The sequence below is a fragment of the Elaeis guineensis genome, chromosome 1, assembly GCF_000442705.2.
Source record: "Elaeis guineensis isolate ETL-2024a chromosome 1, EG11, whole genome shotgun sequence".
In the NCBI taxonomy this organism is placed as follows: domain Eukaryota; kingdom Viridiplantae; phylum Streptophyta; class Magnoliopsida; order Arecales; family Arecaceae; genus Elaeis; species Elaeis guineensis.
Genome location: NC_025993.2, coordinates 156,387,606 through 156,408,211, shown reverse-complemented (window position 1 = coordinate 156,408,211; position 20,606 = coordinate 156,387,606). Strand labels below are relative to the sequence as shown.

At 37.1% G+C, this 20,606-nt stretch overlaps 2 protein-coding genes and 2 non-coding genes across 4 annotated transcripts; 1 reads left to right on the top strand and 3 right to left on the bottom strand.

Annotated features, from left to right (window-relative positions):
• Positions 1–2,587: 2,587 nt before the first annotated feature.
• Positions 2,588–5,989, top strand: LOC105039208 (calcium sensing receptor, chloroplastic). The gene is made up of 6 exons (XM_010915284.3): positions 2,588–2,838; positions 2,942–3,187; positions 3,500–3,692; positions 5,141–5,282; positions 5,366–5,497; positions 5,605–5,989. The coding sequence occupies exons 1-6, from the start codon at positions 2,629–2,631 to the stop codon at positions 5,861–5,863; spliced, it is 1,182 nt and encodes a 393-aa protein (XP_010913586.1). The 5' UTR covers positions 2,588–2,628; the 3' UTR covers positions 5,864–5,989.
• Positions 5,990–6,748: 759 nt separating this feature from the next.
• Positions 6,749–8,029, bottom strand: LOC105039207 (F-box protein At3g07870-like). The gene has a single exon (XM_010915283.4). The coding sequence runs from the start codon at positions 8,012–8,014 to the stop codon at positions 6,887–6,889; it is 1,128 nt and encodes a 375-aa protein (XP_010913585.1). The 5' UTR covers positions 8,015–8,029; the 3' UTR covers positions 6,749–6,886.
• A 3,405-nt stretch (positions 8,030–11,434) lies between these two features.
• Positions 11,435–11,561, bottom strand: LOC114913935 (small nucleolar RNA SNORD14). Its single transcript, XR_003800063.1, has one exon. It is a non-coding gene; the product is annotated as a small nucleolar RNA SNORD14 (small nucleolar RNA).
• Positions 11,562–11,677: 116 nt separating this feature from the next.
• Positions 11,678–11,799, bottom strand: LOC140855104 (small nucleolar RNA SNORD14). The gene has a single exon (XR_012138135.1). It is a non-coding gene; the product is annotated as a small nucleolar RNA SNORD14 (small nucleolar RNA).
• Positions 11,800–20,606: the final 8,807 nt, after the last annotated feature.

Sequence of the window (20,606 nt, the reverse complement as noted above, 5' to 3'; positions counted from 1 at the left end):
AATCAGGAGAGGGTGGCTTGGTAGATGAATTTCAACAAGGACCAGCAGTTGGGGAGGTAGCGATGGATGGAGTCGAAGAGGTGAGAGAGCAAGTGGAAGGCTGGGTCAGCTTGACCAGGCTTCAATCAGGCTCAATTTTGGACTTAGATGGGGCTTTGACCCTCGATTTTCTAAAATTTTTTGAACCTGTGCCCAGTCAAAAGCCCGAGTAGAAGTTACATGCTAGGCTCAAATAGAGATATGGCTCGGTCCAACCTGGCTCATTTCTTGCTTTACCTATAGCCAAAGTTTAAAATTTTGGCTTGGCATAGGTCCTCAAACAAGAGTAGACCTCCAATCATGTTAGTTATATAATTGTACACCATCAAGAAAAAACATTTTTCCTTTGATATTGAGGAAGGGTATGATGCATTCTACCAAATTAATTTAATGTTTCTTGCATTTTTCAATCAATTTCAATTTCCAATAGTTCAAATCAATTTGGGGGACATGGAGGCAAATACAAATCTGAAAAGAAAAAGAATGTTTGGCAAAATTGTGCTCACTTAGATAGGCTATCATGGCAACTTAGGATCCAAAATTCAATCCAAAAATTTAGAAGAATTGATAGTAACAAAAATATAACTATTATAAAAACTTATGCAAGCATATATTTGGTCACTCATCAGCCCTACATTAGGTAGATTTTGGATATTTATACAAGATTAAAAAGCTCAAATAATATATTTTGACTATTTTTTTTTGAATAAAATTCTAAATTGTTTCCAATGGTATTAGAGTAGATTCGACTCATGGCCCATGCGGATCAAGAGATATTGAAGTATAGACCTATTTGTACTAACTGCCAGCTAATTATGGTATTTATGATTAGATTTGAATAGATTTGTATCCGTAGCTTGACGAAGACGCTAGGATTTGATGGGGAGAGCATATAAGGATCCATGTGAATGTATGTTTAAACATATTGGATATGCAGTAGATAGACTATGGATATTTATATAGGATTAAAAAATCCAAATAACACTTTCCAATTAATTTTTTTGGGTAAGGCTTTAAGTTATTACAACTATAATCTAATTTGACAACATTTAAAGTTCCTATTGTTGCTGTCATTATTTATAATCCTACCATCTCTATTAATAACATCATAGAACTTTAATATATATTCATAACAAGCAAGTCATTCTATCTTTGCACTAAAGTTGCATTCGGTAGTTGGCAATCTATCCAGATTATTGATAATTTAAAGTGGACCTATTAAATTACTGCGTTTGATATACTTTTTAGGTGGTAATCTATATTGCCTCTCATGAGGTAATTTAGATTGCCTTAGGGAGGGATGGCTATTCTAATTACTACTTCTTTGGTAATGTTGCAATAAAAATTTTAGACAAAATTATCCCTCAAAAAAATCACATAAAATCCATCATCGACCCTCCCCCCTCCTCCCCCCACCTTCTCTGCACGCACCCCCCACTCGCAACTCCTCCATTGCCCTTTGCCTGCCTGCGGCTTCTTCGCCCTCGTCCCCCACCACTCCCTCCCCCCTGTGGCTCCTCCGCGCTCATCCCCACTACCCCCACGACTCTGCACGTGCCAGCCCCTTCCCACACCTTCCAATGCCTGCGGTTCTCCATACCCTCCAGCTCGTTACTTCTCTGCGCTACCATCACACCCACACCATTTCCGCCACTTCTCATCAGAAAAAAAAAAAAAAAGAGCACTAAGACAAAATTACTTAGGATATTTTGAAATTTTAATTTCACATTATCGATAATCTGATTATCATATCAAATATATCAATCAAGATTTTCAGTAATTTTACTGCAGCATATACCAAACATAGTAATCAACATTACTGATAATTTATTGATGGTGATCTATCTTGAAGTCAATCCACATTACCTTCCAAAATTGCCTGGTGATGCATCAAATACAACCTAAGTCTTGTAGCTAAGTGAGGGGCCGATTAAGACATCATAGAGTTGGTAAAGAGTAGAGCTATTTTGTTAGGTGGGTTTCATTGAAAATCATAATTGGAGCACGATGGCATTGGGTCTCAGGTGCACAATGACGTCCATATAATACGTATCACAAGAGAAATTATTAAGTAGACTTATTCGCAAAGCCAATAAAAAGTTCACACATCAATTGATTTTTTCATTGATTGCTAATTATAATTGATCATGATTGGCTGTGGGGTGGAAACGAGTCAATCAAAACTAACAAAAGATTTTACCTATGGTAGAATGAGTCTACCTTAATCATTTCTCATACCATCTGTACTTTGTTGTTAAAACTGAAGCTTATACTCAAATCTCACCATCAATAAGTTTGGGCATTGGAGGGTTAGGGGCGTTAAGGCTGTTCTTGGCTTATAGTTACCTTTGCGAGGATGAACACTTCCTTTGTGCCAATCACGGATCTCAGCTCGGGTGCGAAATCAACAGGCTTTGATCGCAACGGTGTCTTAGGCATTTCCTAATTCGGATAAAATATTCTTCCATCTGGTCCTACTTCGATGTCCATCACACAAAATATGTAATAAACGAAAAAATCATTCGAGCCATAAAAACTCTGCCGTTAAGATGGTTCACGAGTGACCAGCGACGTAGGGGGCGAGAAGAGATGGCGATGGCCTTCCGAGCGGCGGTGGTGACCAGACCACCTCCACCACGCAAACCCGCGTCCAAGTCCCAGCCCGGTCCTTCGCCTCCACTGCTCTCCCCGACACCGACGGCGCTCTCCCTTCTCGCCCTCTTCTCCACCCCGAGCTCCCACTGCGAAGCCAAGGCCTTCGCCTTCTCTAAAGATGGCATCATCAATTCCCTCGAAAAAGTACCACTCCTCTCTCCTCTTTTCCCAACAAAAACTCATTTTTTCAATTCATTGCAGATTTTCTGAAGATTTTTGTGACTTTTTTCATTCATTCTTGGTGAAGGTAGAAAACGCGATTGATCAAGTAGAGGATGTGGGATCCAGGGTTTTGGACTTCTCCCAGAACGTAATTAAGGTCTTGGTTGATGCTCTGAAGCCCGGAGTAGATGCGGCGCTTCCTGTCCTACGAAGTGCTGGCCAGGAAGCGCTGAAGGTTGCTTCGCCGGTGGTTTCCGACGCTTCCAAGCAGGCCAAAGAGGCTCTCCAGACTGCCGGAGTCGATCCCAGCCCTGTCTTATCTGCGGCTAAGGTTTTTTCTTTACACTCTTTCTTCTTCTTCTTCTTCTTCTTTTTTTGGGCCGCTCTTTCATACTGTCCAAAATAAGTTTTCTATAACCAATATTTTTTTTTTGCTAAAATTTTTTATATTAATACATTCTGAATAATTCAAGAAAAAATAGGGCAATTCTGAACTTTTCAGACTATGAGATTATGATGCTAAGTACTTCATAGTCTTGAATATTTTAATTTGCGTAATTTTGAAGAGCCGTGTTTCTTTCAGTGCCATAGTTGTAAATAGAAGAATTGGTGCCCTAAGAATGACTGTGTTTTATCTCAATAGACAGTTGCAGATGCAGCACAGCAGACAGCAAAAGTTATAGAAGGGGCAAAACCCCTTGCTTCAGCAACAGTGGAAACAATTACATCTTCAGATCCTTCAGTGATTGTTGTCTCAGCTGGAGCATTATTCCTTGCATACCTTCTTCTTCCACCAATTTGGTCGGCCATTTCTTTCAACTTTCGTGGTTATAAAGGTAAGTCAAGTGGTTCACAGACAGTCTAAATTTGTTTTTGCATGGCGAGTTATGCTGACTCAGAGAAGTTTTAAAATGTCTGTCCAACTTAAAGCAGCGCTATGACAACAAAAACCTTACCAGTTAACCTCAGAATGCTTATAAGGGTTTGAGCCCTTATCCAGATGGTTATTGCAATTGAATCATGTTGTATCTTGTTGACTCAAATTGGGTATATGGAAAAGAGAGGAAAAAGAAAGTGAATGTGGTACCAATACTAGGATGGATGGAATGGAGTGAGGGCAGGATTGATCCCAGGTCTCTTGTATCAACACAAGAGATCATACCAACTCAGATAGTGAGAACACTAGTATATCTTATTAAACTGATTACGAGAAATGGCATATGCTAATTTTCTGAAAGTCATAGAAGATGTGTTCCAATCAAAGCATCAAATTGAAGCCTTCCACACTAAATTATTTCAATGGCATAGCTTTGATTTTCAATCTACATCTGAAAAATTTTACAGCACATATATTGACATTGACATGACCTGGAAAAAGTAGCTCTTAGTTATGCAGAAGTCCATTTTCCTTTGCATAATTTAACGCAACCAATTAGTTTCTCTTTATAATTAAGCCACACTTTGGTGCTAATTTAAACTGAATTAATATAGGGAAAAAAACTTAAACAGTATATCCATAAGATTTTGATATACAAATTTTTGAACACTTAATCCAGAGTATCTGTAAAAACCTGGGTTTGTATGTCTATAGATTTCTGCAAGCTTCTGCATTTGTTTGATTTCTAGGCATTTGCAAAATATTCATATATATATATACACTAAGAACCCTGATTGCATGTTTGATCACTTGGACAGAAAGCCTGGGCAAAAGTGGCTGCATCACTGATATGCTGTAGAAACCTGGGCAGTGCATGAAGTCTCAGTAATCTGTTTAATTTTTATTGCATAACTTGATGAACTCATATACCTTTTCAAATTGTATACAAAGTTTGTGTTCGTATAGATGTTTGTGATTGTGCAAGTTGAAACAAAAGTAAATAATATGATATATGCTAAAGGTAATATCTGTATGAGAAATTTAATGTTCAAGTGCCTCCTTAATAATAATCACATTTGATGCTTCTGTTGTTCATTTTGTTTAAATCTGTTTGGCCATTTTGGGGGCTTGATTTTATCAATTTAAATAAATTAAATTGTTTGAGTTTATTTGGTGGATTTCAAGTCGCTATGTTTGGCTTAGATAACACCACAGTCACACATAAATACCTTTTTGAATTCAATTGGTTGCCTGGATTACTAATTTATAAATAACTTGCAAGGTTTTGAGATTTTCATATTTCAGATTTCATATGTTGTTGGAGAAGCATATACTATTGTTTAGAATTGATGGTAGCTTATTTCATATTGATGCAACTTCAGTTTATTAACTTTAGTTATTTGCTAGGCAATCTCAGCCCTGCTCAGACTCTTGACCTGCTTTCCTCGCAAAATTATCTAATGATTGATATAAGATCGGAGAAGGACAAGAATAAAGCAGGAGTTCCTCGTCTGCCCTCCAGTGCTAAGAACAAGATGATCTCAGTGCCGTAAGATTTTTTATTCTTGCTATGGCTGTCTACCATAACGTAATTAGCAAAAAACTACAGCAGACAGCTCTGTTTTCTTGTAGTTTAGAAGAACTCCCGAGCAAGATAAAAGGTCTTGTGAGGAATGTAAAGAAAGCAGAAGCAGAGATAGTTGCATTGAAGATTTCATACCTCAAGAGACTTAATAAAGGCTCCAACGTCATAATAATGGACTCGTGGGTTCCTTTGGCACACAACTTTATTATATCTTGCGAACTTTCAGTTTATCCTTGAGTCAGGTTTTTCTCATTATTAACTTTCAGCGTCCAATTGGAATATACAGGTATTCTGATAATGCAAAGATTGTCGCAAGGGCACTCACGAGTCTAGGCTTTAAGAACTGTTGGATCATGTCGGATGGCTTCTCTGGGGGAAAAGGGTGGGTGCAGAGCCGTTTAGGGACAGACTCGTATAATGTGTCATTTCCAGAGGTTATATCTCCTTCGCGGATCATCCCAGCAGCTGCAACTCGTTTTGGTCCCACCAGCTCAACTGCTGTCCGACCTTCAAGAAAGTTCCTTCCAGGAAGTATCGATAATTAGAAGTTTCATTGCTGAAAATTCTCTAAATATGCTTTATAACCAATTTGTTTATAATCTAGTTGTATCTTTTTGATATCTGAATCTGTTGGCTCATTTATGTTATGTTTAAATTAGTCATGTTTCCTACATCCATTTCATCATTTTCAGCAAAGCAACCATGGATTTAGCCTCATCCCAATCTCTGCACTAGCAGGACCCTTGCAAGAATCACATGCAAGCAAATGGCATTTTTGGAATTTTTGGCCCTTGTTACATTGATGCTGATTATTTAAACATTTAGCGATTCCCTAGTACTAGATCCATTGGCCCTAACTTGCCATGGCATCACTTGTTGAAGACATTCTGATCATTCATTCACCATTAATGCCAAGTTTATGACTAAAATATTTATATTCAGTGGTCAAAATAGGTGGGGCGTGTGAAATGGTTGAATTGATAAAGTCACTGGCTATTGGATATGAGTGACCTGCTTTGATTAGCAGCTTGTTCTGGAGAGCAATATCAGATGCTCTGCTTTGTGTTTTATGCCTATCATCCCGTTTTCAGTTGTCAACAAGTTCATCAGTCCTTGAAATCCGCCATCCTCTTGTTCTCTCATTATTACCTTCTCTCAGGTGGTTAGGTATATATGGAATAGCGTACAATAATATAGATCACAGGGACCGGCCTTCTTCCTTCTCAATAAGTGCAAGGTGTGGGATGTACTTGTCCATGACTTTTTCTATTACATGTTTAATTTCCTATTCTGGTTGCCCGTGATAAACTACATTTCTTTCTTTTCTTTTCTTCTTCTTCTTCTTCTTATTCTTTTGCGTTCAAATTGCATATCAAAAGAGAGCAAAACTAAGAGAATTCCTCATGAAATTTTCAGTCATAAGAAGGATGTAATCAAAGGCAAACTTCACATTCCATGGATCTACAGAAAAAGGGAGATGTATACTTCTACCTCAGAAAGTAGTCATAGTGGTCCATATCCTAATTGCAGGGAAGAAGAAGGTAAGGTCGATAAATAGCACGTTAGAATCATATAGTAAAAGGTTCTCTCAAGGACAAGAAGATATTTTCCACGTACACCCTCGCCCTCCACCCTCTGCTACCTTCAATCTCCGTAAGACGTTCGTCTCGACGATCGTAAAACAGCAATCCAAGCTCAGAACTATCCAGCAGTATTCTTCCATCATCCATAATCGCTACCGGAGTGACTTGCGGCCGGTGGCAAGCGTGCCGCAACGAAAAGAAGCTGATGCTGTATTCTTTCACCCACCGTCCGCTGTCATAGTCCATCAATAACCTCAGGTGCAACATATGAGGAAAGCCTACTCCCAGGCATAGCAAGCCTTTGAGCTCGCTGATCTGGAGCATCGCCCGATCTAGGCGTAGCTCTCTCTTCTCATCGCAGTCAAAACTCGGCAGCGGGACCATGCTCCACGTCTCCAGCTCCAGATCAAATGCTGCAATCCCGTTGCCGACGAAGAGTTCATCTCGTCTGCATTCATCTTCATACTGATCTGTCCCGTTCTCATCGAAAGGGGGAGAAACACGGAGCTGTCTCGTCTTCATCGAAGAGGGCAGGAGATGGAGAGCGCCGTTGAGAAAAGGTATGCCTCTGCTTTCGTCGACACGACAGGGCGGACGTCCAATCTCCCTCCAGCTGCGGTCGGTGCCGACAGTGAAGACCTCGTAGCTCAACATGTAACCAAACCTCGCCACTTTGAATTGCCCAAGGGAAGCCACATATCCGAAACCGAAGCGATGGTAGCCGTTCGACCCTATGGGAGCCGGCAGGGCCACCAGCTCTCCGGTGGCGGGATTGCACAAGAATACGCTGCTGTTTCTCGTCAAGCAGATAACGTCACCGGAGGAGTGCTCCATTTTGACGTACTCCGGCACGGTTATGGAGGAATACTTGGAAATACCTCCTTCACTGCTTAGCGTGGAGAGGCGAAGGGTGTTGGGGTTAGCACGGTGGGTCTCGGCGACGAGAAGGAGAGCTTTGTGTCGGGATCGATCGTGATGGTCTCGGAGGAAGAGAGGATTAGAGATCAAAGAGGACCATGGTTTGGATACGCATCGGAATCTGGCGAGGGAACTGGCCGGGAGCCTGAGGAGTATCTCGTTGATGAGGTCGAGAGTGAGGCCCCGCCTGGCCATGGCACGAGCTTTGCTTTCTTTGGTTTGTTGCGAGCCGCTCGAGCGCTCGCCATACCTTTATAAAACAGGACATGGGCTTGCTTGCAAATAAAGTTGATAGGGAAATTTAGAGATGAAAGGTCCTTTTTGCCGGCCGGCCCTGGAGCTCTCCGACTCTCCGTGGAGAATACGGCACGGGAGAATCCGACAGGTGTAATAATTTATCAAAAAAAAAAGAACGAAGCGTAAAAGAAGTGTAATAGTTTTTAGTGGATGGATCACGTCAGATAAACTTTGGTTAAGAGTATCTACGCACGGCTAACCTCTGGAGTAATACGCTCCAAGAGATGCCATATATACGCACCATAGTTGCGCATGTCTTTCGTGAATAAATAAAGCAATCACTATTATAATGGTCATTGATAGCTGTATGACCAAAAGTGACTTTGTTTGATGATGCCAATATGACAATAAATTATGCATCAGCAAATATATATATATATATATATATATATATATATATATATATATATATATATATATATATATATATATATATATATATATATTTTATGAGAAAAGAAGAACAATGCTCTTGAAAATTTCCTAATTTATTGGCTACAGATGGCACATGGTTATTTGACATCACAATTCTAGAGGTATCATTGAGAGGAGTATGGAAAGGCCTCATGCATGTATGGTTGATTTTGGGGGCAACCAATATTATTTTAAAAGATGACTCGGCGATCGTAGCGGAAGGGATCTCAAGAGAGAGTTAAATTATAGAGAGAGATCCATTGCTTAAAGATGTATGGCTTCTTTCCAGAATATTTGTATCATTCAATGCTTCATATATTTATAATGGACTAGATGACGTTTTATGTTGCAGATCATTCTGATCGAACATTATTGACAAATTAAGCTTCTACATCTCTTCTTTTTTGGTATTGTTTAGTTCCTGATATGATTGATTGTATTCAAAGTAGATGGAGCAGGCCATCTCACCTTTAAAAAGCAAACTCTGCTAAACATGAGCTGATGAGCATGTGTACAGTCACGATGACTGAAGATCATAGCGACTCATTACTGCACATTAAGAAACTTCCAAGGCCAAGAGGTTTTCCACGGATACGGTCGCATTATAATAATTCTTGACAACTCCAATATCAACAAAACCTTGATCCCAAAGGTGATACCGCATCAATCGGATATCAGACGTGGAGATTATTTTGTCGCTAACGGAAGCTCCAAATTGGACATGCAACTTATAGTTGATGCTATACCCCTTCACCAATACTCCATTTTCACAGTCCAGTAAAAAAACATCCTACTTATAAGGTGCTGAGAAATCGATCGGGCATGATGTCAATTGACCCGAGAACATTGTATAGATAAATTATTGAGATTCCAACAGTGGCATCACTACAGAAGTACATAAATCCGATCAAATTAATTATATATATATATATATATATATATATATATATATATATATATATATATATATATATATATATATATATATATATATATATATATATATATATATATATACTCAAATTAGAGTTAGATGGATCGAATTTAGATTTAAATCTAATTAAATCAAGACTCTATAATAGAAATCCTACATCAATTATCGAAATCATTGAATGTAATCTACTTCTCAAAACTACTTGCATATAAAAAATAATATGATTTAAAGACTCTTAACTTATGCATCTTAATAGTCAAAAAATTGAATAGTCTGAATAAAATTTAATTAAATATATTTTTTGATCACTTGATGCATAAGCTAAAGAACTTCAAATCATATGATTTTTTATATGCAAACAATCTTAAGGTAGTAAATCACATCCAACAATTTGAATCATCAATATAAAACTTCAATTATCCAATTTTGACCGACCTTATCCAAATCAGCCTCTATGTGTGTGTATGTATATGAAAATAAACTAATTTTAATAATTTTTTTAAAAAAAATTGAAGTTGAATATGAACCAGTAATCTAGAAAAAAGGCTTGAAATCAATCCAAAAAATTCAACTTGGCCTATTAAGTCAATCAAATTAATGTTCAATTATTTAGATTGAATCAGCTGAGCTAAGTCCAAACATAACTTTACTTTATAAAATGGACGTCCAATGGATCACATAAATGACTAAGCTAAGTCTAAGCATAAAAATCTTATTTTACATATTAAAATATATATGACGTCCGGCATTCCTTTTGATCTTATAAGAGCCAAGAGGTTGGCCTTGAAAGATTATCAACATGATCACCTCTATCCAACATTAGGTGAATGAGCAATTTCACCATACCATAATTATAGAAAGCAATTATACCCGTTTGATTATGGCAAAACATATGTCACTTGAATCCTCCAATGACAACTCATCACTATAGCTAAATGACATCTCAATTTTACCACATGCAATGCACAAGATGCGACCACCAACCATCAATATAGGATTCATATGGTTCTGCCATTGCTTGTCGCCCATGACCTCTCTCCCTATAAATAAATAAAAGGAAACAAAAGACTTTAAGTAAGTCTCAAGGCTATCAAGCCCCTCTCTCTTATTCTCCCCACTTTCTTTCACCGATCACCAATCGACGACTGATTGAAACATCAAAAAATCTTCCTTGAAGATATTTCCGATAAGGGGCATTTTTTTTTTTTTTACAAATTGAATTTCTATCCTTTAAAGTCTTCCCTAGGCAAATTTTAGCCCATTTCAATCAGACCAACCTTAATCTTAGCTCGAAGATCAGCTGCAACGTACACACATGATCTGATCTTAATCTTAGCTCAAAGATCAATAGCAATATATATATATAGAGAAAGAGAGAGAGATCGGATTGGTTTGATTTGAATCAATATTTTGAAATTCAAATCAAAACAAACCAATTTTTTTCAATTCAAGTTGATATGGAACTAGATATTTTTTAGAAAAATATAAACCAAACCAAGAAGATCACCTTGGGTCCACTTCCTAGTACGGCCGACTGTTTTGTACACCCTTTGCACCACCCTCCAAACTCCCTTTCGAGTAACATTCCATTATAACATTCCAAAGCACTTTTCATGTGATATTTGAAACTTTTGAATTAGAAGGCATTATTTTTCTTTCAAAACTTATATGAGGACTTGTGCAATACCAATCATACCCTTGGCCTGTATATGTTTATGATATATTAGATAGAAGATAGAAGATAACTCATCACGAAAAAAAAAATAATCATACAGAGCAAAAATGTTGGTGTATCAAAAAATAAAAAATAAAAAACAGAATCATAAACCTCAACGCATACATAAGCCGCAGCACCATACAAGTAGCACGATCTATACCAATCCTACCAAGATGAAAGAAAATAAATCCTACCAAGATGAAAGAAGATTAGCAGATGAAAGAAAATAAAACCTATAAGATGAAAGAAGATTAGCCTCAGACATCCAAGGAAGAAAAAACTAAGCAGCACAAGCTCTCGAGCCCCGGCGAGGCGAAAGCTCTCAGGCGGCCACTGCGAATGTTTTGAGAAACAAGCCTTTGGATATATCATCATCAGCAAACAATTAAAAAAATACAAAACTAAACGCAATCTGTGGTAACGAGGGAACTAAGAAATAGAAAAAATCTAAAATGGACACGGAATCATGAGAAAAGTATTCCAACTTTGGGGGGGCGATCTCAGACATCCAAGGAAAAATCGTGCAGCAAATGCTCTCAAGCCCGGCGAGGCGAAAGCCCTCAGGCGGCCACTGCGAATGTTTTGAGAAACAAGCCTTAGGATTTGTCATCCTCGACGGCCCCGGAGAATACCCATCTCACAATCCATAAAGAACCCTGGGATGAAGAAAGAAACAGGTAAACGGACCAGCAGTGGAGGAGATTGAACGAAGCCAAGGGTTTCGAGCTGCTATGGCGATGGACGGCGTGTAAGGTATTTAGGGTTTCAGAGGATTTGAAGAGAAAATTAAAGCACAACATGGACGGTCGGACAAGTGTGATGGGCGCCGTATGGTGCTTCTTGGTGCGGCTCCAGAAGCTTCCAATGTTAGCGCAGAGGCGTGCCTCAGCGGACTTCGTCTGGGCTTTCGGTGGGCCGGTTTTTTTCCTGGGCTTGAAATCTCAACCTCTGTGCACTGTACTTCCATATAGACTGACTGGTTGCCTTCCTATAAATTTTTTTTATTATTTTTTTAAATCTTAATTATAAATATACTTTCAAACCCAACTTATTTCTCAAACCACGACATTTTGATTAGCTGAATGGCCAGGTAGAGAAACTATTCTGAAATCGCATATCCAACATGCGTTTCTCCTCCACATAACCTCCGACCTTTAAAATAATATAAAAATTTGAAAATAAAAACCGCATATTGAAGATGCAATTTCAAAATTGAAACCGCATCTTCAACATGCGATTTTATATGTTTTCTACCACCTCACAACTTATAAATGGCTCGGCCTATGTCAAATTAAAATTGTATGTTCAAGATGCGGTTTCAATTTGAATTAACACCGCATCTTGAACATGCGGTTTCAATTCAAATTGAAACCGCATCTTGAACATGCAGTTTCTTCCCTTTATCCACCATCAAACTGGTTTCAATTCACCCCACGGCCACTTCTTCCTTCAGTCTTCTCCTCCACGATTAGCCTCCTCCCTACCTGACAAGCTCCTCCTCATCCCGCAACCGATCTCCTTCTCCTCTTGCCACCAGCGTCTACTCCTTCCCGATTGGCCTCCATCTTCTATGACCGACCTCTTTCTCCTTTCTCTTGCTGTCGCCCCTCCTGATCGACTTTTTTCTCTCTTACCGTGGTCTCTTCCCGCTCCGAACGACATCTATTCTCCTCTTATCGATCCCCATTAGCAAATCGACCCAATGGCTTCAAAAAAAGATAGCATATCGAAAGCAAAAAAAGCTCATAGAAAAAAGAAAAATAGCCAACACGTAGGTACAGCCGACACATAGGTACGAAGAAGATTTATTTTTTAATAATGAATGTGGAGAAAAGTTTAGATCTAATTATTATGGTAAAAAAGTTGTGGGAGGGAGGATAGTAGACCTAGATCAATTTGATAATTTTCAAATTAGATTTTTATTTGAAAGAATGGGTTAGTCATCAATGATTACTCTTAACAAGCCAATCTATCATACTCTAATGAAGTGTTTTTATCGTAATTTTAGTTTTGACAAACCAAATTGTTGTATTTCATCTTATATCAAAAGAAAGATTATTGAGTTTGACTCTAGTATGCTTGCTCAAATATTCGGCATTCCATCAGATGGTGATGAGTATTTTAGTTCACTTATTGGAATCATCAAGTTTTAAAATATCTTCCCTATGCCATAAATATTTATGAGGACAATAGTTTAGTTGGTACCACCAGACCTAGTGCACATGCATTGCCTGTGTTGAATCATCTCATTCATCATATTTTTATATTTAATTTCCTACCTAAAGAGGGTCATAGAGATAATGTATCATTCCTAGATATTTATCTCTTACAAATAATACTTTCGGATGGTAGGATTAATTTGCTATATATGATGATGTATTATATGAATGAGTGCTTTCAAAGTGCAAAATCTTGTTTACCCAATAGAGCTATCATAACTGCTATCGTCGAGGTATTTGATGTTCCTATCAGTAATGATGATGAAATTATGAAGTTTAAACCCACTGATATCTATAACTACTCATCTTTGAGATGAATGGGATATATTTTTTCTGATGGGGTATAAAAGCGTGTAAGTGCTATGGATGAAGAAGAAAGTGCAGAAGAAAGTGAGGCTGCTAACAGAGACTAGCCTACGCACCCTGCTCAAACTACACAGCCTATCCTTGTCGCTCAAGCTGGCTAATCTACACAGTTTGATCAGCAATCATCCGATCTACGAGCATTATCTGCTCAAATAGATGCACCCAAGATATCTTTGATGAGACATATGGATGTGGAATTTACACATTTTCAATAGTTTGTATAGTACATTTATTGTCAGTTTCTTCTGCCACCACAGGATCCTCCAGCGGATGCTTAGGCCCTGGCTTCCGATTGTAGTACATGATGCTTCAGTTGATGATGTTTGATCTATTTTTTTGTATTTAGAAATATGATTTATATATCATTTGTTATGAGTGATGACTTATGTGTCGATGGTACTTGGAATTATGACTTATGTATCGTTTGTATTTGGAATCATCACTTATGTATCGATTATATTTGGAATTTGGTTTATGTGGTTTTAGGGTTTTATGTTTTTACAGTTTTAGGATTCAAGTTCCCGATTTATGGTTTCAGGCTTTTGGGTTTAAGAGTTTTGGATTTACAAATTTAATATTTAGGGTTATGTATAAAAGATATATATAATTAATTAAAATAAAAATTAAATCGGCTCCTGCAAACTGGTCGACTAGTGCCTGCTGTTTGATCGACCTTAGAAGATCGAGCACGTCGATCGATCTTGACCAAGACACACCGATTTATCGGTAGGTCTTGATCTGATTGATCAGCCCCTGTGATTCGATCGACCGCTGTGGACCGAGCGGACTGATCGATCCCAATCATTCTTTTCGATCGATCGATCTTTTAGGGGTGGCGTGTCATGCTACATCGATCAATCGGATCATAGGGCTCGATCGACCGGACCGCAGGTCTTTTTTTTTTTGCTTTCTTTCTTTCTTTTGATACGAATGTTTGGGGGTTTTGATCTTTTTTTTGGTAAGAAGGTTCAGTATTTTTTATTTAAGGACTTGGATTTATTGTTTCAAATTTGAACTTAGAATTTATGATTTACGGTAAGAATTGAGGTTTTGTACTTTACAATTGTTTAGATTTTAGGATTAACATACTTCAGGCTTAGAAGTCAGGGTTAGTAAATTAGGTTTAGACATACAATACAACGTTGGAATACAAATGCACAAATCCATGTGATCCATTACTCACTTGAAAATGCTTACAAATATCTTAAATCAGATCAATACAAATAAGTTCGGTACAATCTGGAATGTGACAGTAACATAAAAAATAGTAATATATATATGTGACAGTAATACATATAAGTCATGTCCCACATAGAGGCCGTCTCTCATCCATATAGGTTGTTTTCGACGATGCATTGGTTCTGGTTCACTTGGTCCCACATTCTTCTCTATATAATGATAGCTATGTACAACTCCTTCACCTATATAGTCAACATGATATGAAGGTCTCTCGTCGATCATTTCTGTTGTATAATCAAAACGCACAGCTGCCTCTGAAACATAGGGGAACTGACTCACATCCTCATGCATATATGCGGCCGATGATATATACGGAGTATATAAAGAAAACTCTGCCATCAGGATTGGAGAGATAATATGTCATTGACTATCTCATCTGTGTTGGACTGGAGGACATGGTCCATCTAATGCTGAATGTCTAAAAGCTGAATGAGTCTCCTAACCTATCCAAAGATCAGGAGGATGGACACGGTTGGAGATGCGACTATGCTGGTCAACGGCATCCAGCATGAATGTACAAATATCCTGAATCGCATGCGGGGATGTGGATATCGACTCTGGATGAGTAAGATGATGTGTCCTCGCCAAACTGTCACTCTGACAAAGCAAATAATCAACTGGTGTTTGATATAAATAAAAATAATAAAGATCCATGAATTGTATCAAAATTAAGTTAATAAACGTATCAGATAATCAAACGTAGCATCACTGCGACCAATGAATCGCCAAGTGATGCACTGATACCACTGCATGTACATATCATTGAAGTCCATGGTATCATCAATTGAAGGCCCATCTATAACATAGTCTCAACGGCTCTCCCATAAATGGAGAAAATGCTAATGAGTAAATATCCCAATCCTAATCGACATGTCTTCTGAGGTCGATCCTATGTAGTCTAGCATCCGTATTACAATCGTCTGGAATAGACTGCTGGATCCCAAATTGCCGCAACACTCTATTAGAAAAATATCACTCTATAATATAGAAACAAATGAGCGGCACTCGGCTACACCATATATCTTGTCCGTCAAAGCAGTAATCAGGTAGCTCGGCAATGGTATCGGAAGTATATGTATCATCTGTGTATGAAAAAGATAAAGTATAAGTAATTGACATAAACTTATGGAAAAAAATGCTAATAAAAATGAGATACAGATGTAATGCTTACCTAATCCATAATTTATCGATCGAGATGGTATCGATATGCAATGAGAACATAGGTTGATATATCTCTGATCGAAAAAAATCTCTCAATCTGTACATATAATAACAAATGTCTAATGGACAAAATTTATACATACCTATAAAGATTGTTCAATCTTATTGCTTACCTCATACCCAACGGACCAGCTGGCAATGCACCACTATCAGGTAGATCCATAATAGGATCTGCAATAGGCCGACCTAATATGTGTGGTGCTATAAAGGGAAACCTACCCCATGCCCACAACTACAACAATGTCAAGGGTCTGGCTATTTCATGTGCATCTTTTTGGCTTCCGCTATACATCTCTCTATATAACCATGCAAGGCTAGCAGTGCCCCAACAATAGTGTCCCACAGTCTCAAAAACATAATATGCACCATATTTTTAGATTTCTCATAAAACAGACATCCACCCATGAGTTGTAGAATGTATGCCATAGCACAATACTATATCGCAAAGTCATCGGCATCAGGGGATAACGCAGTAAATTGCTCTTCCAACCATATCGTACTAAGCCATGACTCTTGAGTCTACCTGGAGATGGGATAATGCCTAATAGATTCAGACAAATCTGATGCCAAGCTTGTTGTGTACTGCCTATCACTAGCAGTCCATCAATGGGCAATCCAAGCTGGATAGCGACATCCTGCAATATGATGATGCACTCCCTCTGAGGTAGATGAAATGTATGAGTCTCTAACCGCCACCACTCTACGAATGCTGTGATCAAATGCCAGTCAAGCTGTACAGATCCAATATGACTTAATCCATAGAATCTGACCTGGCATAGATATGGCACAATGCATCCATTCAGTCGCATCGACCTATGCAATGCTAGCTCCCTCTAAAGACAGGTGAGAAATCGTGACTCCTTGTAATAATAAGTGAAAAATACCAATACAAAAATTAATTGAATATAATGAACTTTTTAAAGAAAAAATTAATGATATAAATACGTACCTCACCATCCTATACTACCGATGACTGACGATCAGTCTGGTCATGTAATACAGAATCATCTGCAAGCCCTGGATCCATGTATACGATATGCTGCAAGCATTGAACAATGGTTAGTAAAAATATTTTATAAATATATCTATTTTAATAACTTCGATTGGTTGCATTGTAATAAAACTTTCATCACAATCCAACTTAATATAACATATGTATGTCTGACATTCTCTATTTCTTGTTCTTAATATAATATTTTAATAAATAATTTCAGTATACTTCTACTTGATACAACATTACAATTGCACTGTTTCACGTTAGCTATCATTCTCTATTTCTTGTTCTTGGATATGTTCGTCTGTCATGGCCTGCCTCTCCACAGACTCGACATGCAGCCTGATTGCTAGATTTCCTCCAATCCATTTCATTTCATAGTCTTGAGGAGCGTGGTCTACCCTTTTGTCATAACCATTCTTATACAGGTATAATGATACACTCACTGTGGCTTTGTGACTAATATTCTTGATATGGTATGGGATGAAATTGATGAGTATAACTATGATAGTAATCATTTAGGGTGTAGCATCTATCAACATATCTCCAAAAATCAATTGCAGCATGAGCACAGGCAGCCATGACATATGAACAAGGCAAATATAGCATTGCCATTTCTGATACGTACATGCGTGCTCCGAAAGTTTCACTATCCGCATCATACATCGTACAAACATTAACTAAGTTGTTAGATACAACTAAATTAGAATTTAATAAATATGAGTAATACTGATCATCTGGGTGTTGTTGTCTTTATTCATATAAGGCCCACGCAATGCTATCCATATTTGGAACATGCTGCTAGCCCTATCAAAGCTTGTAACACTATGTAATATAGCTTTGGATGGGTTGGTGATTACACGATCCGCAACAAATGGAGTAAATCTTTTACCTCTTTCCAATACATCAACTACTTGAGTACGGCGACCATCAAAATATGATACAAGACGGAAGAATGTCAATTGTGCCAATGCAGTTATTGAAAAAAAGCGAGCATTTTTAAGTACTTCATTGAAACACTCTCACAAATTAGTAGTCATAGTACCGTATCGTCAGCTGTCATTATGTGCTTGAATCCATTTATCTAAAGGAATTTCATTTAAGCACTGAACCACATTTGGTTTAAGTTTTTTAATCTTTTTCATATATTTCTCAAACTTTCTTATCTATGTCTGCATACCAGCCTTCTTCACCATATCTCTTAGTTTTAAATCCCGAAATCATGAATTAACATTACTTGCTGCATGACGCAAGTAATATACACAGAATGTATGTGATGGTTGCCAACCAAGAAACTAATTATCTACTGCAGATAAATTACCAGTATGCTGATCTGAGATTAGATATATATTCTGACGTGTAGTAATAAAAGTTCTCATGCAAGAACCAATCCTAAGTATCCGTAGACTCCTCATCTACTATGGCAAATGTAAGTGAAAAATTTTGATTATTTCCATCCATAGCGGCTGCAATTATCATCTTCTCTAGATACTTTCCATATAAGAATGTAACATCGATACTAATCACTGGTCAACAATATTTAAACCCTTCAATGAAAGGTGCAAATGCCCAAAAAATATGATCAAATGTAGCGCATGCTGGGTGACGTATAGGAGTGCTGATAAATTTAATCCAAGAGTCGGAATTGAATTCCTCTACAGCATGCAACCATTTCGACAGTAATTCATACAACCTATCTTAATCACCAAATACTATGGCCATTGCTTTTTGCTTGGCATCTCATAACTTCTATAACTAGGCATATAGTTGAATCTATTTTTTAATACTGCACCAATGCCAACAATAAAAATTGTAGGCACTTCTTTCATGAGATCCCATATTTCACTAACAAAAAAATTAGAGTCTAGCCTACAATGATCTTGAGAAAGCATAGTAGATAAATATGTATGTGGACCAGCATATCGTGTGATTTCAAAATTGTCATATTGCTTAATTGTTCAAAGCATCCATTAACATCCCGACTCTTTATTTTTACATTTAACAATTCACAGTTTTGGCTCCAACTCAATAACCTTGAATTCACGATATATATCAATTGAATATTATTTTACTGTAGTTTGTAATTCTATCTTATCTACAAAATGAAGCCCCTTACATAACTCTTCACCCCTTTTTCATGTATTACATTATGCTTGCAATGCAGAACATATTGATACAATAGCAGCTGTCCAATCAAAATGACTAAATGTTCCATAAGGAGCTTCAAGCATAGAAAAATTTGGGACTCCTGTGTCATTTAAATTTTCTACGTCACGTGAGCTTCCAATATCATGTGGGCTTTCTGTGTCATATGATATGCTAGCTTGCTAAGCATCCTCTTCCACATCATCTTCATTTAGCACATCATTTTCTTAAAAAAGTCTATTATCTACATGAACCATATCAATGGCAACTGTATATAATGATGTTTATTTGATGATATTATGTGTCACATCACCATCTATTATACCAAACTGCTCCTTCGTATATCTCGAACCCATGTTTGCTACGACATTATCAATAATATACAGATTAGAGCAAATAATCTATTCTCCAACTTGCATTGTCATTCTTAAATTTTGATCATCTATTTCAAAATTATCTCAATCACGAATATCTTTGACATCTTCTAAGAGTTGCATATTTAGGTACAACTCTGCATCAGATAAATATGAATAAAAATTTACTGTTGAAAAGATTATCTCCATATCATCATCGTCGGTAATCGGAACAGCTTCATACTTGATTACTGATGGTTGCACAACTTGTGGATGTTTATATATTATTATTATTTTATTTTATCTTCTACCGACATGAAAGATTTTATAAAATTTATCCTTCAACTCCTCATATTTTATTCTATTTTTAATTCTAATAGCCTCTTGTAGTCGCCCATTGTACTCAATACCATATGATCCATTAACTATCGAACCATTAATATAACATAAAACTATGACAATTTCTACCATATTTCACTACATACACAATAAAAAGAGTAAATTTAGCTTGCTATCAAATAAATATATATAAATTATAAATAAACTTGTATATGCCCATTCTAAAGGGTTTACAGACATGCATACATTCACATTTGCATATGTAGATATGTACATACATATATGTACTTACATAAATAGACTTGCATGTAGATGTATATACATGCAAACATACATGTATGTATACATGCATATATATATCCATTATTAATCTGCTAAAACTAAAAAAATTACTTACTTCAATATGCTAAAAAAGCCTAATTTCTAATAAAGTATGGTATATCTAATGATAATTTAAACAACTTACTAATATATTTTAATTATGAGCATTGCATGGATTATTGTAGTATTGATGATCAAAAAAAAAGTTTTGACAAAAAATGACATAAA

What these genes read in the sequence shown, in the direction of transcription:
- LOC105039208 (XM_010915284.3), top strand. Translation starts at nt 2,629, where the DNA reads ATGGCGATGGCCTTCCGAGCGGCGGTGGTGACCAGACCACCTCCACCA. An exon ending in TCATCAATTCCCTCGAAAAA is followed by an intron (nt 2,839 to 2,941) that starts GTACCACTCCTC and finishes TTCTTGGTGAAG; the next exon opens with GTAGAAAACGCGATTGATCA. An exon ending in AACAAGATGATCTCAGTGCC is followed by an intron (nt 5,283 to 5,365) that starts GTAAGATTTTTT and finishes GTTTTCTTGTAG; the next exon opens with TTTAGAAGAACTCCCGAGCA.
- LOC105039207 (XM_010915283.4), bottom strand. Translation starts at nt 8,014, where the DNA reads ATGGCCAGGCGGGGCCTCACTCTCGACCTCATCAACGAGATACTCCTC.